Source organism: Panthera tigris, chromosome D3 (genome assembly GCF_018350195.1).
Source record: "Panthera tigris isolate Pti1 chromosome D3, P.tigris_Pti1_mat1.1, whole genome shotgun sequence".
NCBI classification, from domain to species: domain Eukaryota; kingdom Metazoa; phylum Chordata; class Mammalia; order Carnivora; family Felidae; genus Panthera; species Panthera tigris.
This window is the reverse complement of record NC_056671.1, coordinates 73421737-73443979: the sequence shown is the minus strand read 5'-3', so window position 1 is coordinate 73443979 and position 22243 is coordinate 73421737. Positions and strand designations below refer to the sequence as shown.

The window sequence follows — 22243 nt, the reverse complement described above, 5'->3', positions numbered from 1 at the left end:
AAAAAAACAATGTTGGTGAGAAAACTCTTTTAGAAGCATTCTGGGGGTAGAGTTGATTTTGAGTCTCACATCCATGTCTCAGGAAGAAGAGGGAAAAACCACTGAAGAAAGGAGAAAGAGAAAGATGATTAGGGGAAGAAAGGCAAGGTCAGAGGGACATAGTAGGTGGAGACAGAAAGCAAGAACGCTCATCTCTAGTAGAGGATTTTGAAGAATATACTCTGTCACGTACAGTATAAAGACTTTTTTCCTCGGCTCCTACCTCCTCTACCCCAAAGCCTTCAGTGAAATTGAAGGTGTGCTGAGATACGCTTCAATGTTAAAAATGGGCAAAACCAGAGACCACACAGACGGAGCAGAGAAGGTTTGGGCTATATTGATACAGAATTGAATTTGGAAATAGGGTTTTAGAAGGGCACATAACTTTGAAATACAGAATACCACTTCCTATCCTAAATGTCCTCCTAATTTTTGTACTCCTATGTTAGCCTATTTGTAGATTCTTTGGTTTCCCTGGAGTTCCACTCTCAACCCCTTCCCGCTCTACATACACTCACTGAGTAATCTCATCCATTTCCCTGGCTCAGTTACCACCTGTGTTGGACCCTAAATGAATAGGTCTAGGTTTGTCCTGCCCTTCATGCTGCATGCCCAATTACCTGTTGTATGTTTCCAGTTGGAGGAAACTGAGGCAAATCTAACTTCCCATGTCTAAACCCAAACTGGCCCCTCCTCCTGATTTCTTCTTCTGTCAATGCGTCATGATCCTCGGTGATGCAACATCTGTTCTTTCTCCTTCACCCACTGTATACAATCACTAAGCATCTCCTGACCTTCTCATTTCTGTCCACCTGCCCTAGTTTTGAACCTATTATCTTTCCTGTGAATAACTTCAACAGCCTTCTTAACAGGCTTCCTGCCTCCAGTTTTGTTTGGGACCCTCCCCTTCACTGATTCCTTCCCCCTGGTTATATAAATCCTCTGCTGAAAACATCTAAACAATGATGCAATGCTCTTAAGATAATGACTGAACTCTTTCATAAGCTGTCAGGCTCTGCATGAACTGATCCTCGCTCATCTACCCTGCTTCATCTCCTGACTACCCACAGGCATACCAATCTTCTTTTAGTCCTTAGAAAGTTCACTCTCTCCCCTGGGCTCCCACACACGCTGTTCTTCCTGTGGGTAACCTTGCCTTAATGCTTCCTCGATCTCCCGCCTCTTTAACCTGTTAAGACTCCCTCACTCATACATTATGTATGAGTGTGTGTATGTGTGTGTGTGTGTGTGTGTATGTATATGTATATGTGTGTATGTATCTATATATCTATATATCTATATCTGTATATCTATATATATCTATATATATCTATATATATCTATATATATCTATATCTATATCTATATCTATATCTATATCTATATCTATATCTATATCTATATATATCAGAAGACGTATCCCTTTTCCAAGCAGCCTTCCTAACATCCACATCTGGCTAATGGGTTTCTCCTGGTGCACCTGCTTATCACCCTTTGTTTTCCTGACACTGCCCTAAGGCTATATTGCAAATGCTCCTTATCTATTCAGATGCTACCCTAGACTTGTAAGCCCCAACAGGAAAGAAGTTGTATTTCTAACTTGTTATCCATTACATTTTCACGGTCTTGAACATAGTATTTGCTCATGAAATGTTTGTCAAATTAAGAGAAACGTAAATAAGTAAAGAGACTAGTAAAGGATATAAAATTATTAATGATTTCAATGACTTCAATAGACAACACTCCTTTTAATACCAAAGCAAGGAGAATAGGTATTTTAATGACTTTATTCCCAAATTTGATTTCTTTAGTAAGGCATTAATCATGATAACTCTGAAATACCAAAAATTTCACTCAATTTTTTTTCTTGTGGAATTGCTCCTACCAGTTGCTGGAAGCTCAGAGATTATAGAGCTTTTATAAAAGTTTTCTTTCTCTTTGGTGACTAGCTGTATTCATAAAATTGTCTCCTACTCAGCCACAATAGTGTGGCTAAGACAACTGCTTTCTGTTCTCTTTGAGAGAGAGAAAGAGAGAGAGAAAGAGTTGTGTATGTGTGTCTCATTTAAGGACAAGACTGTGCCATATCCCCTTTTAATTGCCCATAGCACATGACAAAGTTAATTTTAAAACATGTTTGCTGTACAGATTTCATTGGGACAAGCATTTCTGCATCCACAGCAACATGGACAGGACACTGTTATTCTGCCACAGGCTCATATCCTGGACCATTCTGCCCAGCACCCTTGATATCCTCCCCCACCCATTCTTCCCAGGGTTACTCCAGGGGAAAGGTAATTGACTTCCAGTTTTACTCACCAATCTCATTTTGTCCAGTGAGTCAGTAGGGTGGGGAAAGCTAGACCCACATAAAAAAACAAACAAAAGAAACCGATCCCAGAGTCACATTATTACTCTCTCCCTCACTGGGAACTAAGGCTGTGTCCTGTATCCTTGAGGTTTACATAAGGGGTATGATATTTTCCCTTGTGCCCAGGATACCACTTTTATCAATAAGCATTATCTTATACGTATTATACTGCCAGATGTTTTTAGGCACAGGGTTGAGGTGTGAGACACTGTTTATCTTGTTGCGTAGCTACACCTTATATATATACAGAATGCAACATTCAAGGGATGAAAAACCCCAGTGCTACTAAGACTATCCCTGGTATTCCTCCCTTCCCTCATAGAGCAGCTGTCTTAAGGGGGCAGAGGAGAGAAGCCTACCATCATGCTAGGCTGACATATCATGTGTGAGGACATATGGGAACCACATTTTCTCATATTACTTCTTCAAAAGTGAATTAAATTGGTCTATAAAACATACATCTTTGTGACAACAAAACTGACATATGAACAGAGATTCTTGTGAGGAATGACTTCAGAAGAACTAGCAGTGTTGAAGAATGTGTGTAAATGGAATTCACAGTCAAAAGAGCTAACAGAGAGGGCCCAGCACCTCTCCCGGCGTTTACACCCACGGAAAGCGAGAACACTTTGGACGCATTTCAAACACGAAAGTGTTTACAAGCATAAACATTCTAAGACATGTGATGCCGGATTTGGAGGTATGTGCCTTCTAAATATCTTCTCTGACAATCCACAGCCATTTTTTATTTAATCTGATATTGAAAAGCTTCATTAGCTTGTGGTCTTTACCACGTGGAAACCTTAGGTCCCAAAGAAAGATATTTTCATCAAATAACGGAACAGTACCTCCAGCTCTAACTAAACAACACTCCTGTCTACTGAGCTTCTCTTGTCTTGGACATTGTACCAGAGAAGATGCTAGAAAACCAAGCATGGTCTCTGCCCCAGTAATGCGGACAATTTTGTTGGGGTAAGAAGGCCACAGGTGAATCAATAAAAGATTTACCTTACTACAAGGTGGTGTATAATTAATTAACTTAATGGACAAAAGGATCGGTGTCATAGGAGTTCATAACAAGAGGGGATTTGTTTCAAGTGAGTGTTTAGAAACGCTCCCACAAAGGAGGTGGTACATGAGACAGGCCTGGTGAAAAGAGAGGATCAGGGAAGGTGGGAAGGGAGGAAAATATTCTAGCTAGAGAGCAATGGTGTGACCCAAACTTTAGAAAACTAAGCCAGTCAAGTGGTACAGGACAGAGGAGCTGTGCAGAAGAATGGAAAGAAATGAGAAAGGTCTTACCCCCCTTTCCTTAATTCCCTCTTTAGGTTGCACTTATAATAATGTCAATTGCCCACCTTAATTTAATTAAATGCTAAAGAAGATTATTTTTTCCTATTAGAAAGTACAAAGACAACACAAGGATCTTCAGAGATTTTTGAAGATCTGACTTTTGAAATCATACCAAATACACAATGCTAGCTACGGCCAATTAACTATAAACAATTTATTCTCATTTCGTGATATAAATGTCTAATTTGAAACCAGGAGAAGAGTTGTAGATCATCTGACTTTCAAGATCACATATGGCATTCACTTTAAAGTAAGTTTTCTAAGCTGTTTGTAGCTAGAAACAAAGTAATTTACTATTACCGTTCTTGTCCTGCAGTGTCCCACAGCTGAAGATGCACCTTAAATGCTTTCCCTGATGATCCATTGGGTCCCTGTGCATTATAAACCTAAAAGATACAATTTTCATCAGTTGATATTACTTTGGATTTTGTCAACATTCAAATTCTCTGGGTTCACGCAGTATGTTTTTTCTCAATTACTATAATCAAAGTTCAGAGTGCAGAATAAATATTTGCTCTGTTTTTTTCCAGAAGTATCACATAGACTCTCACTTTTAAATGTCAAGTACAAGTATGATTTTCAACACAATTTAGGCATACTGCAAACTTAAATTAGACACCTTCTGTCACTTCCTCATGGAGACAGCAAACATTAGATTGAGGACCCAAGTTCTAGGTTCAAGTATCAACTCTTCATTTCACTTCTTTGAATCTTATTGTCTTACAGCAAATTGAGACCCACAATCTCTTCCTACTTTACAGAGTTCCTGCAAACCTAAATAGCAGATGTGAATGCACTTCTAAAACAGTGAAATGCTTTACAAATACCTGAATATCTTTTACTGTGATGTGGCCTTTCAAAATGACCTACCCACAAAATAGGCACAGAATTTCTTAGTACGTTTACACAAGATATTTCAAGTTTTCCTTTAGTAGCCATTTTTCCAAAGGCCCTTTTTATTAATGTTTAAATTTTCAAAATTATGGCCTTTTGACTTCTTATTTCAGCAAATCATAACAACTTTAACACCTAATCAGCTCTCCTAAGTATGTGTTAGTAAAAATGTTTAAAGGGAAAACTTTGTAAGGACTTCTACCTAGATCAGTGGAGGCATTTGGGAGCAGGGAAGCCACAGGAAGGGAGGGGTTAGAAGCAAGGTTAGAAGCCAAGACTACACTAAAATGTACTGACTATCAGATCAGGCACAAGATTTATAAGGAACCATGAATTTAACTTCTCAACCACTATTTCCTCCCCCCCCACCCCAGTTCTCAAAGAAAAGAGTAGACTTGTGACATCAATTGGAAGCCGCAGCCATGTTGGCAATCACAAATACCTTGGGTGGCAGTAAATCTGGCTAAGCTTATGTGTCTATGCTACATGTCTCACATGTCACAATATCTTTATTCCTGTCATTAGTGTCTAGCATAGGAGCAGAAAGCAGTTGTAATTCTCACTTAAACTCCCTTATCTTGTAAAATAGCATGGACTGGTCTCACATTCTGTTCATAATAAGCTAGTGATTGATAGCTGAGTCTACACATAAATACAAATGCAGCAAGAACTTACAAAGCTCATATTCCAGCTATTTGCCAATCATCCTTTTATTAACTTCTCTCTTAAGAGTGGATAAATGAACACCACTGGTTCTTATTGAGAAACTTAACTCAGATCAAGAGTGAATGCTTTGGCAACCTGGATAGTTCGGGTTTTGAAAGATTCCTAGAGAATTCATAGAATTCATATAGACCCATAAAATATTTATTTGTCCTATATACTTTTGGAGACAAGTGATAGTGTCACTCAACATTTTTCTTAGCAAAAATGTGATTTATGGTTGACAAAATTAAAAATATTCTAAATTGAATTAAAGTGACAGGTTATGAATTTCCTGCAAAAAAAAGACAGACTCCTTGCAATGCAGTAACCATAGCTCCTTAATTCTATTTAATCTGAGAAGGATCAACAACAAGGTTAACATAACAGTATGGATCAAGACTCACCACACGTTTTTCCCGGAAGTCTATCCCTACAGTGGTGATAAACTTGGGATTGAATTTATTGTCTGTGTATCGATAAAGAAATGTCGTCTTCCCCACCCCCGAATCTCCAAGGGCCAGGAGTTTGATCAGATAATCATAGTCCCCATCGGTCATAGTGATGGACTCGGCAGGCCTGCATAGAAGAGGAAAAACAGTAGGTTACGGGAAAAATTGGTTCCCCTTTGCCTTCCTTCAAAACACAACATAAATTTACATTGCAAGCTTAAAATAGTTGATTACTTCCATTCTGCCAATTCTGAGTGACCTTGCACAGAGCAGCTTCAGGAGGAAAAGCACACCTACTACTATCTCACTCAGTGCAAAGCTTTTTACGTCATGTCAGCTAATATGGAACAAAAGGCTATATGATTTTATGACACCCACAGTAGCCACTGCCCCAGTGATAGTACAACTTAAAGAGCCACAGCCCTTGTTTTAAAGCCAGTGCCCTTTGAGACCAGGAGTATGGTGCTAGGAAGAGAAGAAGGTCACAGGAAACAGAAAAGCCTGCCCAAAATGATGCAGGTAGGCTAGGAAGAGATTGAAATTATATATGGGTAGTGGAAGAGAAAAGCCTAGGGGAACATTTTGCATCTAATCATGCATAATGAGCTTTCTATTATGTGCATGCAAAATATTCCTTTTTAATTTAAAAAATTTAACAACTGAGATGACAACCTTTAAAAACATTGATTTGAAATCATTTCAAAAGCAGCATCTAACAATCTTCTGTTTTGAAATACCAAAGCCTCTGTTCTCCAATGGCAAATCTGTTGTATTTGGCATATCTGCTGAATGTTTTCCAGACTTTGAAAAAGGAGAAAATCTAGGAAGAAGAATAGCTGTGGTAATTCTGCTAGTATCTCACCTACCTGAAGGAATGTCATTTGCCATTTTTTTCTATTGCCCTAACCTCCTTTGCCTCAGTCTTAATTTCTTCTGTTACAATGGCTATGGGTGATGCCATGAGTAAATGCCAAGAACACCCGTGCTGGTAATACCTTTGAATTACACTACCACCTACCACATACTTACCGACATTTCCACTCCTGAGGTCAGCAAAACGATTTGGCATTTGGTAAAACTCTGATTCATGAGTTGCAGAAAGGGGTTTATTATAGCCCATGTAAAGGAAGGCCTATAAAGATATTCCTAGAAAAGTATCTCTCCTATTATATGAGACAGAAGAATATTTTCCCACCTTTACAGATCCAGAAAACATCATACTCTTCAGTTATGGGGTGATTAAAATTAACTTCCAACAACAGGTTACCCCATAGACATATCTGAAAATTGCTAGATAATTCTAATCATTTCCTACCTGTAAGAAAATAGTGCACATGTTCATCAATTCAAACAAAACTTTATTTTTTGATGGTGTCACTTTAGTTAGTCATCAAAACTAAAAGGTTTCATGTCTTTGGATAAATAATGATAAAGATGATAATTAGGTACTTAGCAAATCAGTATCGTTACATCATTTGGAAGATCGGCAAATTTTTTACATTAGAATTTTCTAAAATTTGAACCTTACTGCTGCAAAATCCTGCTAAATTTATTATTGATGGATGTTTCTTTAATTAACAAATTGTTTTTGAGTTAAAGTGTTTTGAGAGCTGCCAGTACCTACTTCTATGCTAAAGCTCTCCTCCTCTATAATATGCTTTCTTCACTGAATAGGACTCTCACGGTGAATGTTGGCTGATGGTAAATGTTCTCTCTTTTTTGTTGTTGCTTTTGTTTAGTATCTATACAAAGTATAATCATGGCTCTGGAAGAAATGCTTAGCTTCCATCAACAGCCAGCCTTCCTTAATAAAAGGATATGGGCATCTGAAGTATTGACATGAAATTCATGGGAAAATGTTCTCAGTGACGGTCTATAAAGCAGGGGTTAGTTCTGAGTTTTGATGGTCCTGAATATCTTACCAGGACTTTACAGTTGAAGATGTTGCTGTTCCTAGTCTGAGCCAAATGGGTTGCTAGAGGAGATTGCTGCCAGAGTAGTATAATTTCCCCCTATTTGGGAATATCAACGCCACCATCTCTCTGCCTTCTTCTCTCTTTCTCTCCCAAACTTGCTCATGTGAAACTCCTCTGAAGGATGAAAAAGTCTATCATTTCACCAGTATTACTGGGTGAAACGGTTAATTCTCTTGGGAAAGGTTAAATTTATTCTAACTGAGATATAAGTGACCAATGCTAAATTCTTCCCTGAGCACAAGTCTTGATCAGGGGGAACAAGTTAAAGCTACTGGTTGCCTAAATGCAAGATAAAGTTGGGGGATACTGCAGCTCCTGGAGAAATGAAAATAATAGAGTCAAGAAGATTTAGCAGCATACTTTAAAATTTTGCTTAAAGTTAGCTATGTTTTTTTGTAATATTTTCTGTGACACTGTTAGGACAAGCTTCGTCTTGAGCAAATCTATCTAAATATATTCAATATACAGTATCAGGCCCAAAGATGAAAACTTCTTCAATGTAATTTATCATCTAGTTTCTGATAAGGCACGTGTATACTTAAAACTTAAAGAAGCAAGAGGGGCACCTGGGTGGCTCAGTCGGTTAAGTGTCCGACTTCAGCTCAGGTCATGATCTCATAGTCCGTGAGTTCGAGCCCCGTGTCGGGCTCTGTGCTGACAGCTCAGAGCCTGGAGCCTGCTTCGGATTCTGTGTCTCCCCCTCTCTCTGACCCTCCCCCGTTCATGCTCTGTCTCTCTCTGTCTCAAAAATAAACATTAAAAAAAAAATTAAAAAAAAACTTAAAGAAGAAACTACAACACAATTTTACAAGATGGGGAACATGCTTAATTGATAAATGAGTCAAATAGTTGTGCTTTTAGTTCACACAACATGGTAATCTTCATGGATTGCAGTGGTCTGCGAAGATTTTGTAGAGGAAGATGAACTTGTATTTAATCTTATAACAATGGGAGGACCTAGATATAAGGAAGAAGATACAGGAGCACTGCATGGGAGATGCCTTTCCACCTGTAGAATGGGGCTATCATCAGTAGCCAGCTACATGACCTACCACATATTCCTGATATGCAGTCAATTTGTCTCTGCTGTTGGTACATAAACTCACTTGGGGCAATACTGGAGTTGCCTCTCAGCCAGGTTCTAGTCCAGAGTGAACTGGCTAACCATGGATCAATTTCACTGTGGCCTACACTGGCTGTTTTCTATAAGTGAAGGGTTGTGCATATTTTGTGGCATTTAACAAAAATTCCACCCAAAATGAGTGCAAAGCTTGGCACTATGGAAAACCTTTATTTAGTGTCTCCAGCAGACCAGTTAAAGAAACTGACAAAGTAAACTCGGCATGAGATAGTTTGCCTCTTAAGGTTCTTTCGAAAATGAATTTTATTTCTCATTTTTATATCACTACTCATATATAGTTTGGTTCCTCTTTTATTACCATGTGATTTTCTGAGTCTTAAAATCATATGACCTCAATATTCTATCCTTGGCATGGCAAATATGACACCACAAAGAAAAATTAAAGCCTTGGCAAGGTTTCCTTTTCCAAGAACTGAGCTAAAAAAAAAATGATCTGGGAAGGATCAAAAAGCTGACAAGTTTAGCAGTATTTATTCCTGCACAATGATTGATGGTCTTGTCAGTTTTTGGTTCTATGGATCTAAAAGGAAAGAAAAAGCCAGAAGATTGCTGTGCTTCAGGAAACATGTGGACTCTCTACCATTATCACTGCATCCCAAGCTATACCACAAGAACCAGGAGGTCTTTTCAGATATAGGAACTGAGGCATCATCCTCAGAGCCCTTCGTGGGATGGTAAGGGGCTGGAAAGAGTAGAAAAAAGAATTCAAAACATTTGTGAGGCTCTGCTTAATGAAGAGTCTCAAAGGAAGAGGGAAACCTACCTAAGTAATCCTGTGGTCTAGTCCTCAGTTTACAGATGAGAAGTCACATGCACAGAAGTTAGATGATTTGTGGGATGACAGTTTCTAAAAAGGAAACCCAAGACTGTTTTTTGTTATAATTTGAAATGAAAAGTGAGTTATATAGGTAGAAAGTAGAAATATTTTCATCCTATGGGGGAAGGGAATTTTCTCTGCTTATTGACAGGAACATGATTTTCAGAGTTAGACTATCTCAAATGAGGCTACCCCTAGTTTCTTTCTCTCTTTCTTCCCCTTCATCCCCCAATATGCATCATTCTTGTTCAACATAAATTCCATTTGCTCAGGAACTTAATATTCTTTGTCCAGTGCTGGAGCCACAGGGTCCAGTACCATGGTCGGCATGTATTAGGAGCTCAATACATATGTGTTGAGTATCAGAGCCATGAAAATGCCATAATTAATGTAATTAATCTTTGAGCAGTTGGTGGACGTGGTGTCCCTCCAAGTTCAGGACATATTCTCCCTGCTTCCTCAACTGTGAGGTGAATATTTAGATTAAATAATAACTATGGTACCTTCCAGGTCTCACTTCCTGAGCTCATTTTTCTATTTTAACTTGCACAAGAATATAAAAACTTTATCAAAATAGAATATTTGTATCTTCAAAGAAGCAGTTTCAAAGAACCCAGGAAAACAGAAAATACACAGGGACTGTAATTTTGGAAGTGAGATTTGTTTTGGCAGAGAACGTCTAAACTTGTCAGTTGAAGACGTCACAGCTCAGAACTAGGCTTCTCTGTGAATGCATCCATTCACCCATCTGACACACTCCCATTGGAACCTCTTATTTTGCATGATAGTCTATGTGGCTCTGAGGATATACTCTCTTTTCTCTAGAGGGGAGTTTACCAAATGCTACAGAGATGTATGGATGACTATCACACAGACAGACTTACCCATGCAAACTTTAATGTTCTCTGCATGGGTACTGTTCTCTGTACTTCTCCATGTAACAATCTTAAAAATGCCATGACAACCTATGACCCTGTGATTTGAACTTACTAATGAAAACCAACTTAATAGTCTTAAGACACTTTGGAAAGCTTAAAATAGTAGACAAAGTATCAGTGATATCACTTTGTAGGTGCTTTAAATAAAATAATGCTGTCAAACATAAAATGGACAGATGTTTAATATTTCCTCATTCATCTTTATTTGACTGGCTTATATTGGGCTCCAGAAGGAACATCTTGAGATCTGGAATTCTCATAGCAAAAATGTCATTGAGTGAGTGATGGGTGGTTCTCATTGACTGACCTTGAAATTCTGCTTTCCATAACCACACTCTTGTCCTACAGGTTATAGACGCTACTCAAGGACCTATGTATAGCATCTGTGCATCAGTAAAACAGAACACATTTTCTGGAGGAAAGAAAGGTAGGGGTAATTTAAAACAAACAAACAAACAGAAAGTTTTCTTTAGTGTATTCTTTAGCATTTTGTTCTTTTAGGAAGGTTTTAATTTTCATTTTGATTCTTCTTAATGACTATTTATAATTAATGGATGTGAGCCTATATGGAAAATTCAAACCCAATTATAAATATAAATCAATATCAACTTGATCAAACTGCCTTTACTTAAGCTGACAATGTGTTTTTTGGAGCAATCGCATCTATTTTAAAAGATAAAAGTATCCATTTTTATGATTAAGGGATTCAGTGAAATAGAGATAAACCAAGAAGCTATTGAACTCTGAAGTTCAGCTTACTTACCCTGAAAATAAGGGATAAAAATTCTAACATAAGTCAGCTTTAACTTGATTTGTCTCTATTGATATATTATTCTCACATTCTTTATTATTCTCATATATTAAACCCACTTCTGAGGCAATGAATATTTTATTTGTCTAAATGGTTTTTTTTTCTCAAAAGTCACATTTTTTGCCTGTTAGCTTCATTTTGTGGGAACGTTTGAAACTGTGTGGGGTTTTTTTTTCCTTTTATTTTCTTTACTTCTTATTACAAGAAATTTCAAACATATATACAATGTGAGAGAATAGTAGTATACCCCCATTTATTGATCAGCCAGCTTATAAATTACCAATATTCTTAGGTCTATACCCAAAAGAAATGCAAGCAGATATCCACACAAAAACTTGTACACAAATGCTCATAATAGTCCCAAACTGGAAACAACCCAAATGTCCATTAATGGGTGACTGCATAAACAAAATGTGGCATGGCCACACAGTGGAATATCACTCAGTCACAGAAAGGATGAAGTATGAACACATGGTATGACATGGATGAACCTTGACAATACGCTAGATAGAAGAAGCCAGATGTAAAAGGTCACATAATCCGCAATTCAATACATATGTAATGTCCAGAATAGGCAAACTCATGGAGACAGAATTTCAGTTAGTGTTTGCCAGGGATAGAGAGGAAGGATGGAGAGTGACTGCTGATGGGAAAGGGATAATGAAAATGTTCTGGATTTAGATAATAGTGGTAGCATATCCGTGAATGTGCTAGAAACCACTGAATTGTATATGTTAAAAGGGTAGATTTTATGGTATATGAATTATACTCAGTGGAGTTGTTTTGAAAGCCCAACGAAGTAAGAATGCCATATTTTAATTTACAAATCTTATTTTAAATTGGGGCGCCTGGGTGGTTCTATTGGTTGAGCATCTGACTCTTGATTTTGGCTCAAGTCGTGATCCCAGGATCTTGGGATCAAGCCCTGCACTGGGCTCTGCACTGAGCGTGGAGCCTGCTCGCTCTCTCTCTCTCTCTCTCTCTCTCTCTCTCCCCCTCTGCCCCTATACTCTACTTGCGTGCTCTCTCTCTAAAAAAAAAAAAAAATTTAAAAAGATTAATTTAATTAATTTTAAAATCTATTTATTTACATAAAACTTCTTTAATTTATTTTTAAAATAATTTTTTTAGCTGAGCTCCACTAGCCGGGTGTTAATCAATCCTTGTTTACAATAAAGTCACTTACTAGTAAGAATCATGTGTATTTGGATAATAACACCCTTCTGAATGGAAAGGGCCTGATATGCACTCTATGAGCCTAATTCTCACATTTACATTAATTTCTTATTTATAAAAATCTTCCTTATTTGACAGGGTCCTGCTAGCCAATCTACTGAGCAAATGTGCTCACAAATCAGGAATGAGTAATCGAGAATCCCTGGGACACAGCAGGGCAGACTGGTTGTCAGGAGCCTGTGAAACAGCACCGCAACACAAGTTGGGTGTGCAGAAAACCCAGTGGGTCCCAATACTGGCTGAGCATCAATATTCCCTGGGGTGTTTACAAGTACAAACTCTTAAGGACTTTCCAGAAAGGCTCAATCGGAATCTCTGTAGGCAGGTCCTGGAACTCAGAATTTACATAATCCATTTCGGTATGACAGAAGAGCAGTCAGATTTGGAAACTGTTTTTCTCCCTCTTTTTTCACCTTGAGGTACACCTACAGGAAACTATTCCAGAAGTCTGAGACTCTTAACCTCCTTCAGCAACTCAGTCTAGAGTAGAAAAACCCATTGGTCAAGAAAAGAGTCCGTTTATCTAATTTGATCTTGTTACAGTTGAGAGCAATTTCCTCTTATTGATTGCCATCTGTAAAGCTTGGCACATAGCTAATGGATTCCTTCTTCTGCTGATACACACCATTACATGCCCTCACCATACTTTTCTAGCTACATATCATTTTGTTCCCTCACATACTGTACAGACTGCTCCCCTGACAATTAGGAGTAGTCCTCAAAACATTATTTACTCACTCAAAACACATATACTACATGCACTGAAGACAATGCATAAATGTTTGAATTAAGTAACTTAAGCTTTACAAATGTTTTGGAAGATTTAGTATTTGACCTGAAAAGGTTTTATGTTTGTCTTCATAAGGGAGCCATAGGGCTTACTTTTTATTAGAGAGTCCTACTTTAAAAAACAATGCTTTTGTGGGTCCTTTCACCCAGGACTTTAACTAGGGGGAAAAAAATGTAAATTTCTTGAAATTCAGCAAAGACATTTCATGGAAAGAATCTTTGACCTATATCTCTTCCAGGACTGAGAAAAACCTTTGAGGCAATACAGCACATTAGGAAGTGTACAAACAGAGGTTGACATCTTCCCTGAAGCCATTCAGTGAGACCCAAAAATGGGTTTTCCCAACTTAATGGTTCTCAAACTTGGCTGCCTTTAAAACTCCATGATGACCACACCCTATTTCACGTAAATCTGACTTCTGATGGTGAGACAAAAGCATTAGTATTTTTTTAATGCTCTCCAGATGATTCCAATGTACAGTCAAGTTTGAGAACCACCACACCATCTGTTAGCACTGAGACTCCTCACTGCCAGTGAATGATTCCTAATTTGAACAGCGCGTGTAACCCCTAGTTTCACACTATAGCTAACAGGAGAGCAGAGTGGACCCCATTCATGAAGACATATCATCTCCTGAGACAGTGGCTGGTTGGGAAGATGGTTCCTTTCCCACCATAGGTGCCTGCCTCAGTGGACCCACCAGCTGCAGCCAAGGGACAGTTGCTTTCCCTTATTACAAAAAGGGCACACCATCCTCTATGACAGCAGTCAATCTCTTTTTCCTTTGTAAAGTTATGTGACATATGGAAAACGTTGAGCGTATATATGTAAATTGAAGCTTCAACTCTTAATGTCTCCACATGGAAAAAAGATATGGGTTTAAGCTAAAGAGATGAGCATTTAATAAGATGTTTTCCTAAGTTTTCAGACACTGGGCTAATAATCTTGCAAAATTGTGATCATTTTCCAGCTGGCTGCTGATTTGATGAAGTCTTGCCAAACTTGTACTCCTTTGCTTCATTGTCTGAGAAAGGGCATACTAATCAAAATATCTGCCCACAAATTCTGCGTCTCTGAAATGTGAGGAAGCCAAGTTAGATAGCATCTATGGGCTCACATATCTATAAAAAAAGAATGAGTTTCATATTAACACAATTTTCTCACTTAAACCTAATGCTAGGTAACTCAGAACCATGTAGTTCCAAAAGTAAAAAAAAAGATTAAAAAATCCAAGGCTTCTTTAGGAAAAGAATGTTGGCTGGTTGTTGTTTTAAATTATATTTAACAGGAAGCATTTTATGAGCTTAATAAATGCTGAAACAGATTATATCTACAAAGAATGGAATTAGTCCAAAGAAAGTGCTTATTTATGTCAAACATTCTTTCTGTATTACGTACCTGGTTATGTTAATTGAAATTTCTAGATTAGAATTTTATTTCTGCAATGTGTATAAAACTTCCATGTGTATAAAGCTTCAATGTGTATAAAGTAGAAAATACAGAATGCTATTACATGTGGTTCTTAACCCTTATGTGGTTGGAAAGAAAACAAATAACTGTTAAGTCTTTATATCTGGTAAGTTATTTGAAATGAGCTCTACAACAGAAAATCTATGGCTCTAAATTTAAAAGGTATTCAGGGGAGAGTGAAAAGCTCAGATAGCCCCAAAAATAAATAATCCAGTTAAAAATGGGCGAAGGCATGAATAGACATTTTTCCAAAGACATACAGATGTCCAGCAGACACATGAAAAGATGCTCATCATCACTCATCATCAGGGAAATGCAACTGAAAACTACAATGAGATGTCACCTGACACCTGTCAGAATGGCTAAAATTAACATAGGAAACAACAGGTATTGGCAAGGATACAGAGAAAGAGGAACCCTCTTACACTGTTGTTGGGAATGAAAACTGGTGCAGCCATTCTGGAAAAGAGTATGCAGTTTCCTCAAAAAGTTAAAAATAGAACCACCCTATGACCCAGAAATTGCATAACTAGGTATTTACCCAGTGGATACAAACATACCAATTCGAAGGGATACATGCACCTCAATTTCTATAGCAGCACTATCTCTGATAGCCCAGTTATGGAAAGAGCCCAAATGTCCATCGACTGAAGAATGGATAAAGAAGATGTGGTGTGTGTGTGAATGTATATATATATAAATATATATAAATATATATATACATATATATATATAAATATATAAATATATATATAAATATAAATATATATATATAAATATATATATATAAATATATATATAAATATAAATATATATATATATATATATACACACACATACCAAGCCATCAGAAAGAATGAAATCTTAACCATTTGCAAAGACACGGATGAAGCTCGAGAGTATTATGCTAAGCAAAATAAGTCAGAGAAAGACAAATACCATACGATTTCACTCATATCTGGAATTTAAGAAACAAAGCAAATAAACAGAGGGGGTGAAAAAGCGGCAAATCAAGAAACAGACTCTTAAGTATAGAGAACAAATGAGGGTTACTAGAGGGGAGGTAGGTGGGGGGATGGGTGAAATAAGTGATGGAGATTAAGGAGGGCATTTGTTGTGATGAGCACTGGGTGCTGTAAGTGATGCACCACTAAATTCCACACCCAAAGCTAATATTATACTCTATGTTAACTGACTGGAATTTAAATAAAAATTTGCAGGAAAAAAAAAAAGAAAAATTCATAAAGAGATGCAGGAGTAGGGACAGAAATAACCAGGAGGGCTTCGTGGAGGAGAGGAGATGTGGGCTGGACTCTGATGTGGGAAGGGAAGAGACAAAGACTGGGATGAGCAGGGTGCTCACGTCCTGGAGGCAGCAGGTATACCCCATGCCACTGGATACAGCAAACATGCCTTAGGTGGAAGCAGAAGAAGCATTCTGGGGGCCTTGGCTGATCAAGTTGGATCCGCAGATCAAGTGTTGACCGTGATGGGATGTAGGACACAGCTGTTGGAGTCCACAGCCCTGTGTTTAGAAGTTCAGTTTCAGCCATTTAGCCACCATGTGGCCGTGCGCAAATTACTTAACCCTGGATTGTTAGGGTCTGTACCTGCAGTTGGTTAAGTATGTAAAAATACCTGGCTTAACGCAGTCAGTCATCACAAATTCCCCTTCTACTCTTGCCAAGAACTAGAGAACTACAAAAACAAAAAAAGCGCTCTGACCAATGACACAGTATAACACGACCACAGTGTAATTCATCAATTCATGTAGGTTACTTTGTAACTTAAAATGAAGTCCCCCAATTTCTCAGAACAAAGGTGGTGTAGAAATTTCAGGAAAAAGGCACAGCTACATTTTAAAGAGCTGGTTTTACTTCTACTTGACAAAGCACGAGATTATTTCAGTTACTTTATCCCCTGCTGGAGCTCTGATTAAAAATACAATATGTCAACAATGACTAATTACGGCTTTAATAAGCCTATTGTTTACTTCTTGGCAGTAGCCTAATCAATTGACCACTGTTTTAAACCCACCTAGCATTTTCCGATATAAAACATTTATAATTTTGTCTTTGACAACTTTCACCCCCAGCTGCTCCCAGTGAGAAAAGAAAAGTCATCATTAGCACAAAGATGTTTACAGCTATGCTATGCCCCCCCCCCCCCCCCCCCCCCCCCCGGCCCTGCTATTTAGGTGAATATTCAGGCCTCGTCAGAGCAGAGTAACAGGCAACTTAGTGCCTTGCTCAGAGCCCAGCACAGAGCCCAGCAGGACAGAGTAGTTCTCCATTCGATAATCCTCTTTAACTTTAGGGTTGGTGAACATTTTTTGGATAATAACAATTTGGGGCTGAAAAAAGTCATGAAATATTCAACAGTGTGAGTGGTTTACCAAAATTATACTTATAAAAAGATTGCTACTCAGAATTCTGCATTCTGCGTTTGCCCATTTTTTTTTAACCGAGAAAGGGACTTTCATGTGGGAATATCCTCTCTTGCCTGTTCATATCCATAGTGACTGTTCTCACTGAGAAAGAATCATGACCTCAGCAAAGAAATGCCATGAGTTGGAGTTTTTTTTTATAAACTAAGAATTGTTATAAGACAGTTCTTATGAAATTAGCTTTGTCTAAGTTTCCCAGATTTGTTCTAAGATGAGAGGAAACCATGCAGCAAGCTGCAGGAACACAGATTGGGTTATGTGATCTCTGCAAAATCACCACCCTGGGTGCCCCCCCCCCCACCTGCCCCCGCCCAAGGAAAAACATGATCACGTTTTCCATTACAGATTGACATTTTACTTTCTGGTATTTTTTAACGAAAGGACAAATATCATAATTCACTACATTAAGTCAAAATACGGAAAGGAAAATGTTAACATTTTAGTGGGAAAGATAATCACAGTAAGCTATCTGTCACCAAGAATACATTTGCTATATCTGACACTTTCCAGTTTATGGAAGGTCTGTGTGTGTCTCAAAGAAATTTGGGGAAATCAATCTACTTCCATAACATCAAAGAATGCTCTTCCTCTAACATTTCTACCAAATTTTAAAAAGGAAAATCCAAATATCTTTCTTTACTGTCTTGTTTCCTGAGGTTCCAGTAAGAAGCAAAGGGTTTCTTTTAGCCAGCTATATTATTACGGCTAAAGTGAAAGTTTTCCTGCTGAACTCTGAGCCTATATGGGTAGGTATTATTATTATTACAATAAGAGGAAAAATTATGAAAGCTAAGTGCTTTGCATATTAAATTTCAGAAAGCTTCCAGTTACACTTAATAACAAAATAGAGAAGTTTCAGATTTGTTCTATCTCTATATTTCTGTTGACTTCATTAAGGTGAATATACCACTACATATGACTATTAGGGGGTTTATATTTCAGCATAAAGCTGGCTCTGCTCTTCTCTGATAATGTGACTCAGCAGCTAATCTTCTCACTCGTATTTACACAATGACAAACACAGACTAGCATTAAGTCCATTGTCTTTCCCCTAATTAAGCCAAGGGTGGGACTATAATATTATTCACCTTAAAATCCTTCAACATCATGTGAAAGAGTAGACTTTTCCTAGGGTCTAAAACAGAAACTAGTTTCATAAATCCAACTATAGGTAAGGTTTACTTATTGAAGAATCACAAAGATTAGCAAAAATATACTATATCTCATAGCAGATAGGTTTACATTGTCTTAAGCAAAACAAATGAGTAGGATAAAATACGAGGAATGAGTATAAGAATGCGGGCTGGAACATTTTTCTCCAGCATAACAACATTGACTGGGTTGCATCCGTTATTAATTATAAAGGATCAGCAGGGTCATAATGAGCACAAATGTATGCATGCACACATGCACACGCTTGTGCACGCACGCACGCGCACACACACACAGAGGCACACAAGCTCATCAAGCGTGAAAAGATCATGAGGCCTGTGCATACCACTCCCTAAAAGTCAGTCTTACATTTAACCTGCTCTCTTCAGAAGATACGTCTGCTTTGAATGTTTATGGAGTAAGCCAGAAATATGTACAATTTACAATACAGATTACATAAAGTCACATATTTGCATTTTTCAATACCCATAATTCAAAGCAGGAGAGTGAAGTCATCTTTTTTGTTGAGAGTTTGGTGCAATTTATCCAACATGAAAATCTCCTCTGTCTGTAAAGAGCATGCTGAATACTTTGGAAAGGATTCCTAGGTCTCCTCACCTGGAAGTAAGGTGGTACTGATTTCCTGGAAGGACAGAAGAGGACAGAGGAGGGAGATCTTTGCACAAGGAGCCAGTGGAATATTAAGGCACAGTCTGTCATCAGTCTTGTTAAATCAACCCTGACAGATTCCCCAGGTGAGGGCTTCAAGAGCCCAGGCATTAAATGTGACCCAGGGCGCTTCAAAGCTTCAAAGAAAAGATAAAAAAATTGCCTGGGGACCTGACATGTCAATGGCCTCTCTGATTCCTGCCTTTGATAAAAACTGGGACAGCAAACACATTTACAGAACCTCTGTATGTAGAACACTAAACCCAGAAGAAAGAAGGAAATAAAGGAAGAAAATGGAAATATATATGAGATGATTTAGATACACTTAAAAAGCAACACTGAGGCATGAGGTGAAAATTTGAGAAAAGAATATGGGTTTTATAGTAAAAAATTGGCTTCACCATATATTTGAAGCACAGCTCCATTTATAAAGCAAGGATACTCATCTCCCCCAGGTTCATGCATTCACTCGCCCAACAAACATTTATTGGGCACCTATCATGTGCTGGGCACACAGAGTTTATTGCAGAAATTAAATGAAACGGCATAAAGTCTCCGCTATGTTACCAAGACAACTATAACGGATCAAGCCACCCCTTGTTCTCACCATAGGCCCAGTTGCCACTCCTATTCTGTTAACAGTGGCCCCCTTCACTCTTGAAAAGGTCTCCATTTGAACCAACCGCATGGTCACTACAGCTAATAAGAGTCTCCTAAATTGTCTTCACGCCTCCAGCTTTGCCTCTCCCCCATCCTTCTCCATATAACAAGCAAATTTTCCCTCAAATTATAGTCAGACAACATCATTTTCCTGCTTCACATTTTCCAATGGTATTCATCAAACTGAAAATAAAACCCAGAGTTCTTTTTCCTGCCTTACAATGCTGTATGACCTGGATGACTGTTCTCTATTCTCTCTTCTTTCAAGGAGCCACATTTCATCCTGTCTTAGGGTCTTTGCACTGGCTGTTTCCTCTGCCTATACCCTTCCCCACCCCTGTCTCACAAACCGATTTCTTACTATCATTCGGTTCTCAGTTTAAATGCTGCTTCTTCAGAGGGATCTTGTAGGGCCCCCAAAACTAAAGAAGGCTCCCATTCACTTTCTGTGGCATCACTCTATTTTAATTTTTTTTTCTAGCCCTTCTTCCCAGCTGGTATCTGCCTTCTTGTTTATTATCACTCACTTTCCCATCTAGATTGCAAGCTCTGCGTGGGGAGAATCTGTGCATGCTTTGTTCACTTCGGAGCCTGGCTAAAAATAGGTGTTCAACAAATGTATGCTGGAGACACGAATAAATGCCCTGTTAGATCTAATTTGTGTGGTTCTGTAATAAAGACAGCTGGTCTTGGAGAACTTTGGGTTGTGCAATAAAAACCCTGAACACTCTGTATAAGAAACAGTGTCTTTACCATCAGAGTTACCTTACATGTTGAATCAAAGAAGAAACAAATCTAAAACTCATAAGTACAAAGCTATAAAATTAAAGAACCCTGTGGGTAAGTATATAGTTTCCAACTCTACTAATAGTGGTTTTTAAGATAGCAAAGGCCTTAATATCTACCTCTGCTTCCTTGGTTTCAGACCATGTCCAGTTAAAATACATAAGATTTTGAAGAGATGATAGAAAGGGCTTTATTTAAGTGCTTTAGGGTAAGATTACTGAAGAGGGAACGTCTTTTGGGATCCTGGACCAAGCCCAACGTGTGTGTGTGTGTGTGTGTGTGTGTGTGTGTGTGTGTGTGTAGGTTTCCCCATACCGACAAGCAATTCTCTGACACCAGTAGGGTATCTGAGAATTCAACTCGATTCTGACATTATACCTAGATTCCACAGGTAAAGAGCTCAGCCCCACTAGATAGTCCCCTACTTCCGACACCAACTGAAAGCCAAGGTTACCTGTGCTTCTAACTGCCCAGCTACAAACTGGAGGTTCCAATGACCACCCCCTCCCCAGTACAGATGCCAATTGCAAGCTCTCATTGTTACCTGTAGTTCCAGCCAAGTGGCTATAACCCACAACGCCTTCCTTAAGTTTTATTAATTTGCTTAAACAACTCGGGAAACTTGTTTACTCACTAGATTACTGATTTATTGCAAAGATTATTACACATCAATAGTAGGATGAAGAGAGATACATAGGGCACGGCAGCAAGCAAAGAAGCTTCTGTCCTCATGGAGTTGGGGCCTGACATGGTGGCATGTGGAAATGTTCTGGCTCCCCAACCTGGAAACCCTCTGAACCCTCTCCTTTTTGGGTTTTTATGAAGGCTTCATTACTTAGGCATATTAACTCATTGGCCAGTGGTGATTGATTCAGCCTCCAGCTCTTCTCCCCTACCCTGAAATCAGTAGATGAGACTGAAAGTTCCAACCTTCTATCCATGGTTTGATCCCCTGGCAATAAACCCTCATCCCTTGACACTTTCCAAAAGTCACTTCATTAACATATACCCAGTTGTAATGGAAGGGAGTTTGTTATGAATACCAAGACCCCCATGTCACCTTGATGGCTCTGAAACTAGGACAGGAACTGAGAAGTAGAGACCAAATATTATGCCAAAAGATGCTCCATTGTTCTTATCCCTCAGGAAAGTCCAAGGGGTTTGGGAGCTGTGAGCCAGGAACTGCAGAGGAAGCCCAAATATATCTGAGAAATATATTTTGGTCATCTGAATGATCAGATATATATATTTCTTACAAATCACAATATCACAGAATCTCATGCAAGAAAATTTGGGCTCAGATCCTCATTTCTACAATCTCATATGTAAAGATTTTTTGTTTGCTTGTTTTGAGAGAGAGACAGAGAGAGAGCGAAAAAGAGATCATGCACACGGGGAGAGGGGCAGAAGAAGAGAGAAAATCTTAAGCAGGCCCCACACCCAGCACTGAGCCAGACTCACAGGGCTCAATCCTACAGACCATGAGATCATTACCTGAGCTCAAATCAAAAGTCAGGGGTTAAGCCACTGAGCCACCACT

General features: G+C 38.5%; 1 protein-coding gene across 2 annotated transcripts in view; it reads right to left on the bottom strand.

Moving 5' to 3' along the window:
• RAB27B (RAB27B, member RAS oncogene family) overlaps positions 1-22243 on the bottom strand; it is a 52282-nt gene that overhangs the window by 6337 nt on the left and 23702 nt on the right. Inside the window, exons 1-3 of one of the 2 annotated variants that reach the window (XM_042962663.1) lie at positions 7007-7061; positions 5767-5938; positions 4064-4149 (exon numbers count right to left, since the gene is read on the bottom strand). In XM_042962663.1, coding sequence (XP_042818597.1) covers positions 4064-4149; positions 5767-5919 — 239 coding nt within the window. In that variant the 5' untranslated portion in view covers positions 5920-5938; positions 7007-7061. Of the gene's footprint in view, positions 1-4063; positions 4150-5766; positions 5939-7006; positions 7062-22243 lie in introns of those variants that run through there. The other variant, XM_042962662.1, reaches the window with a different exon arrangement.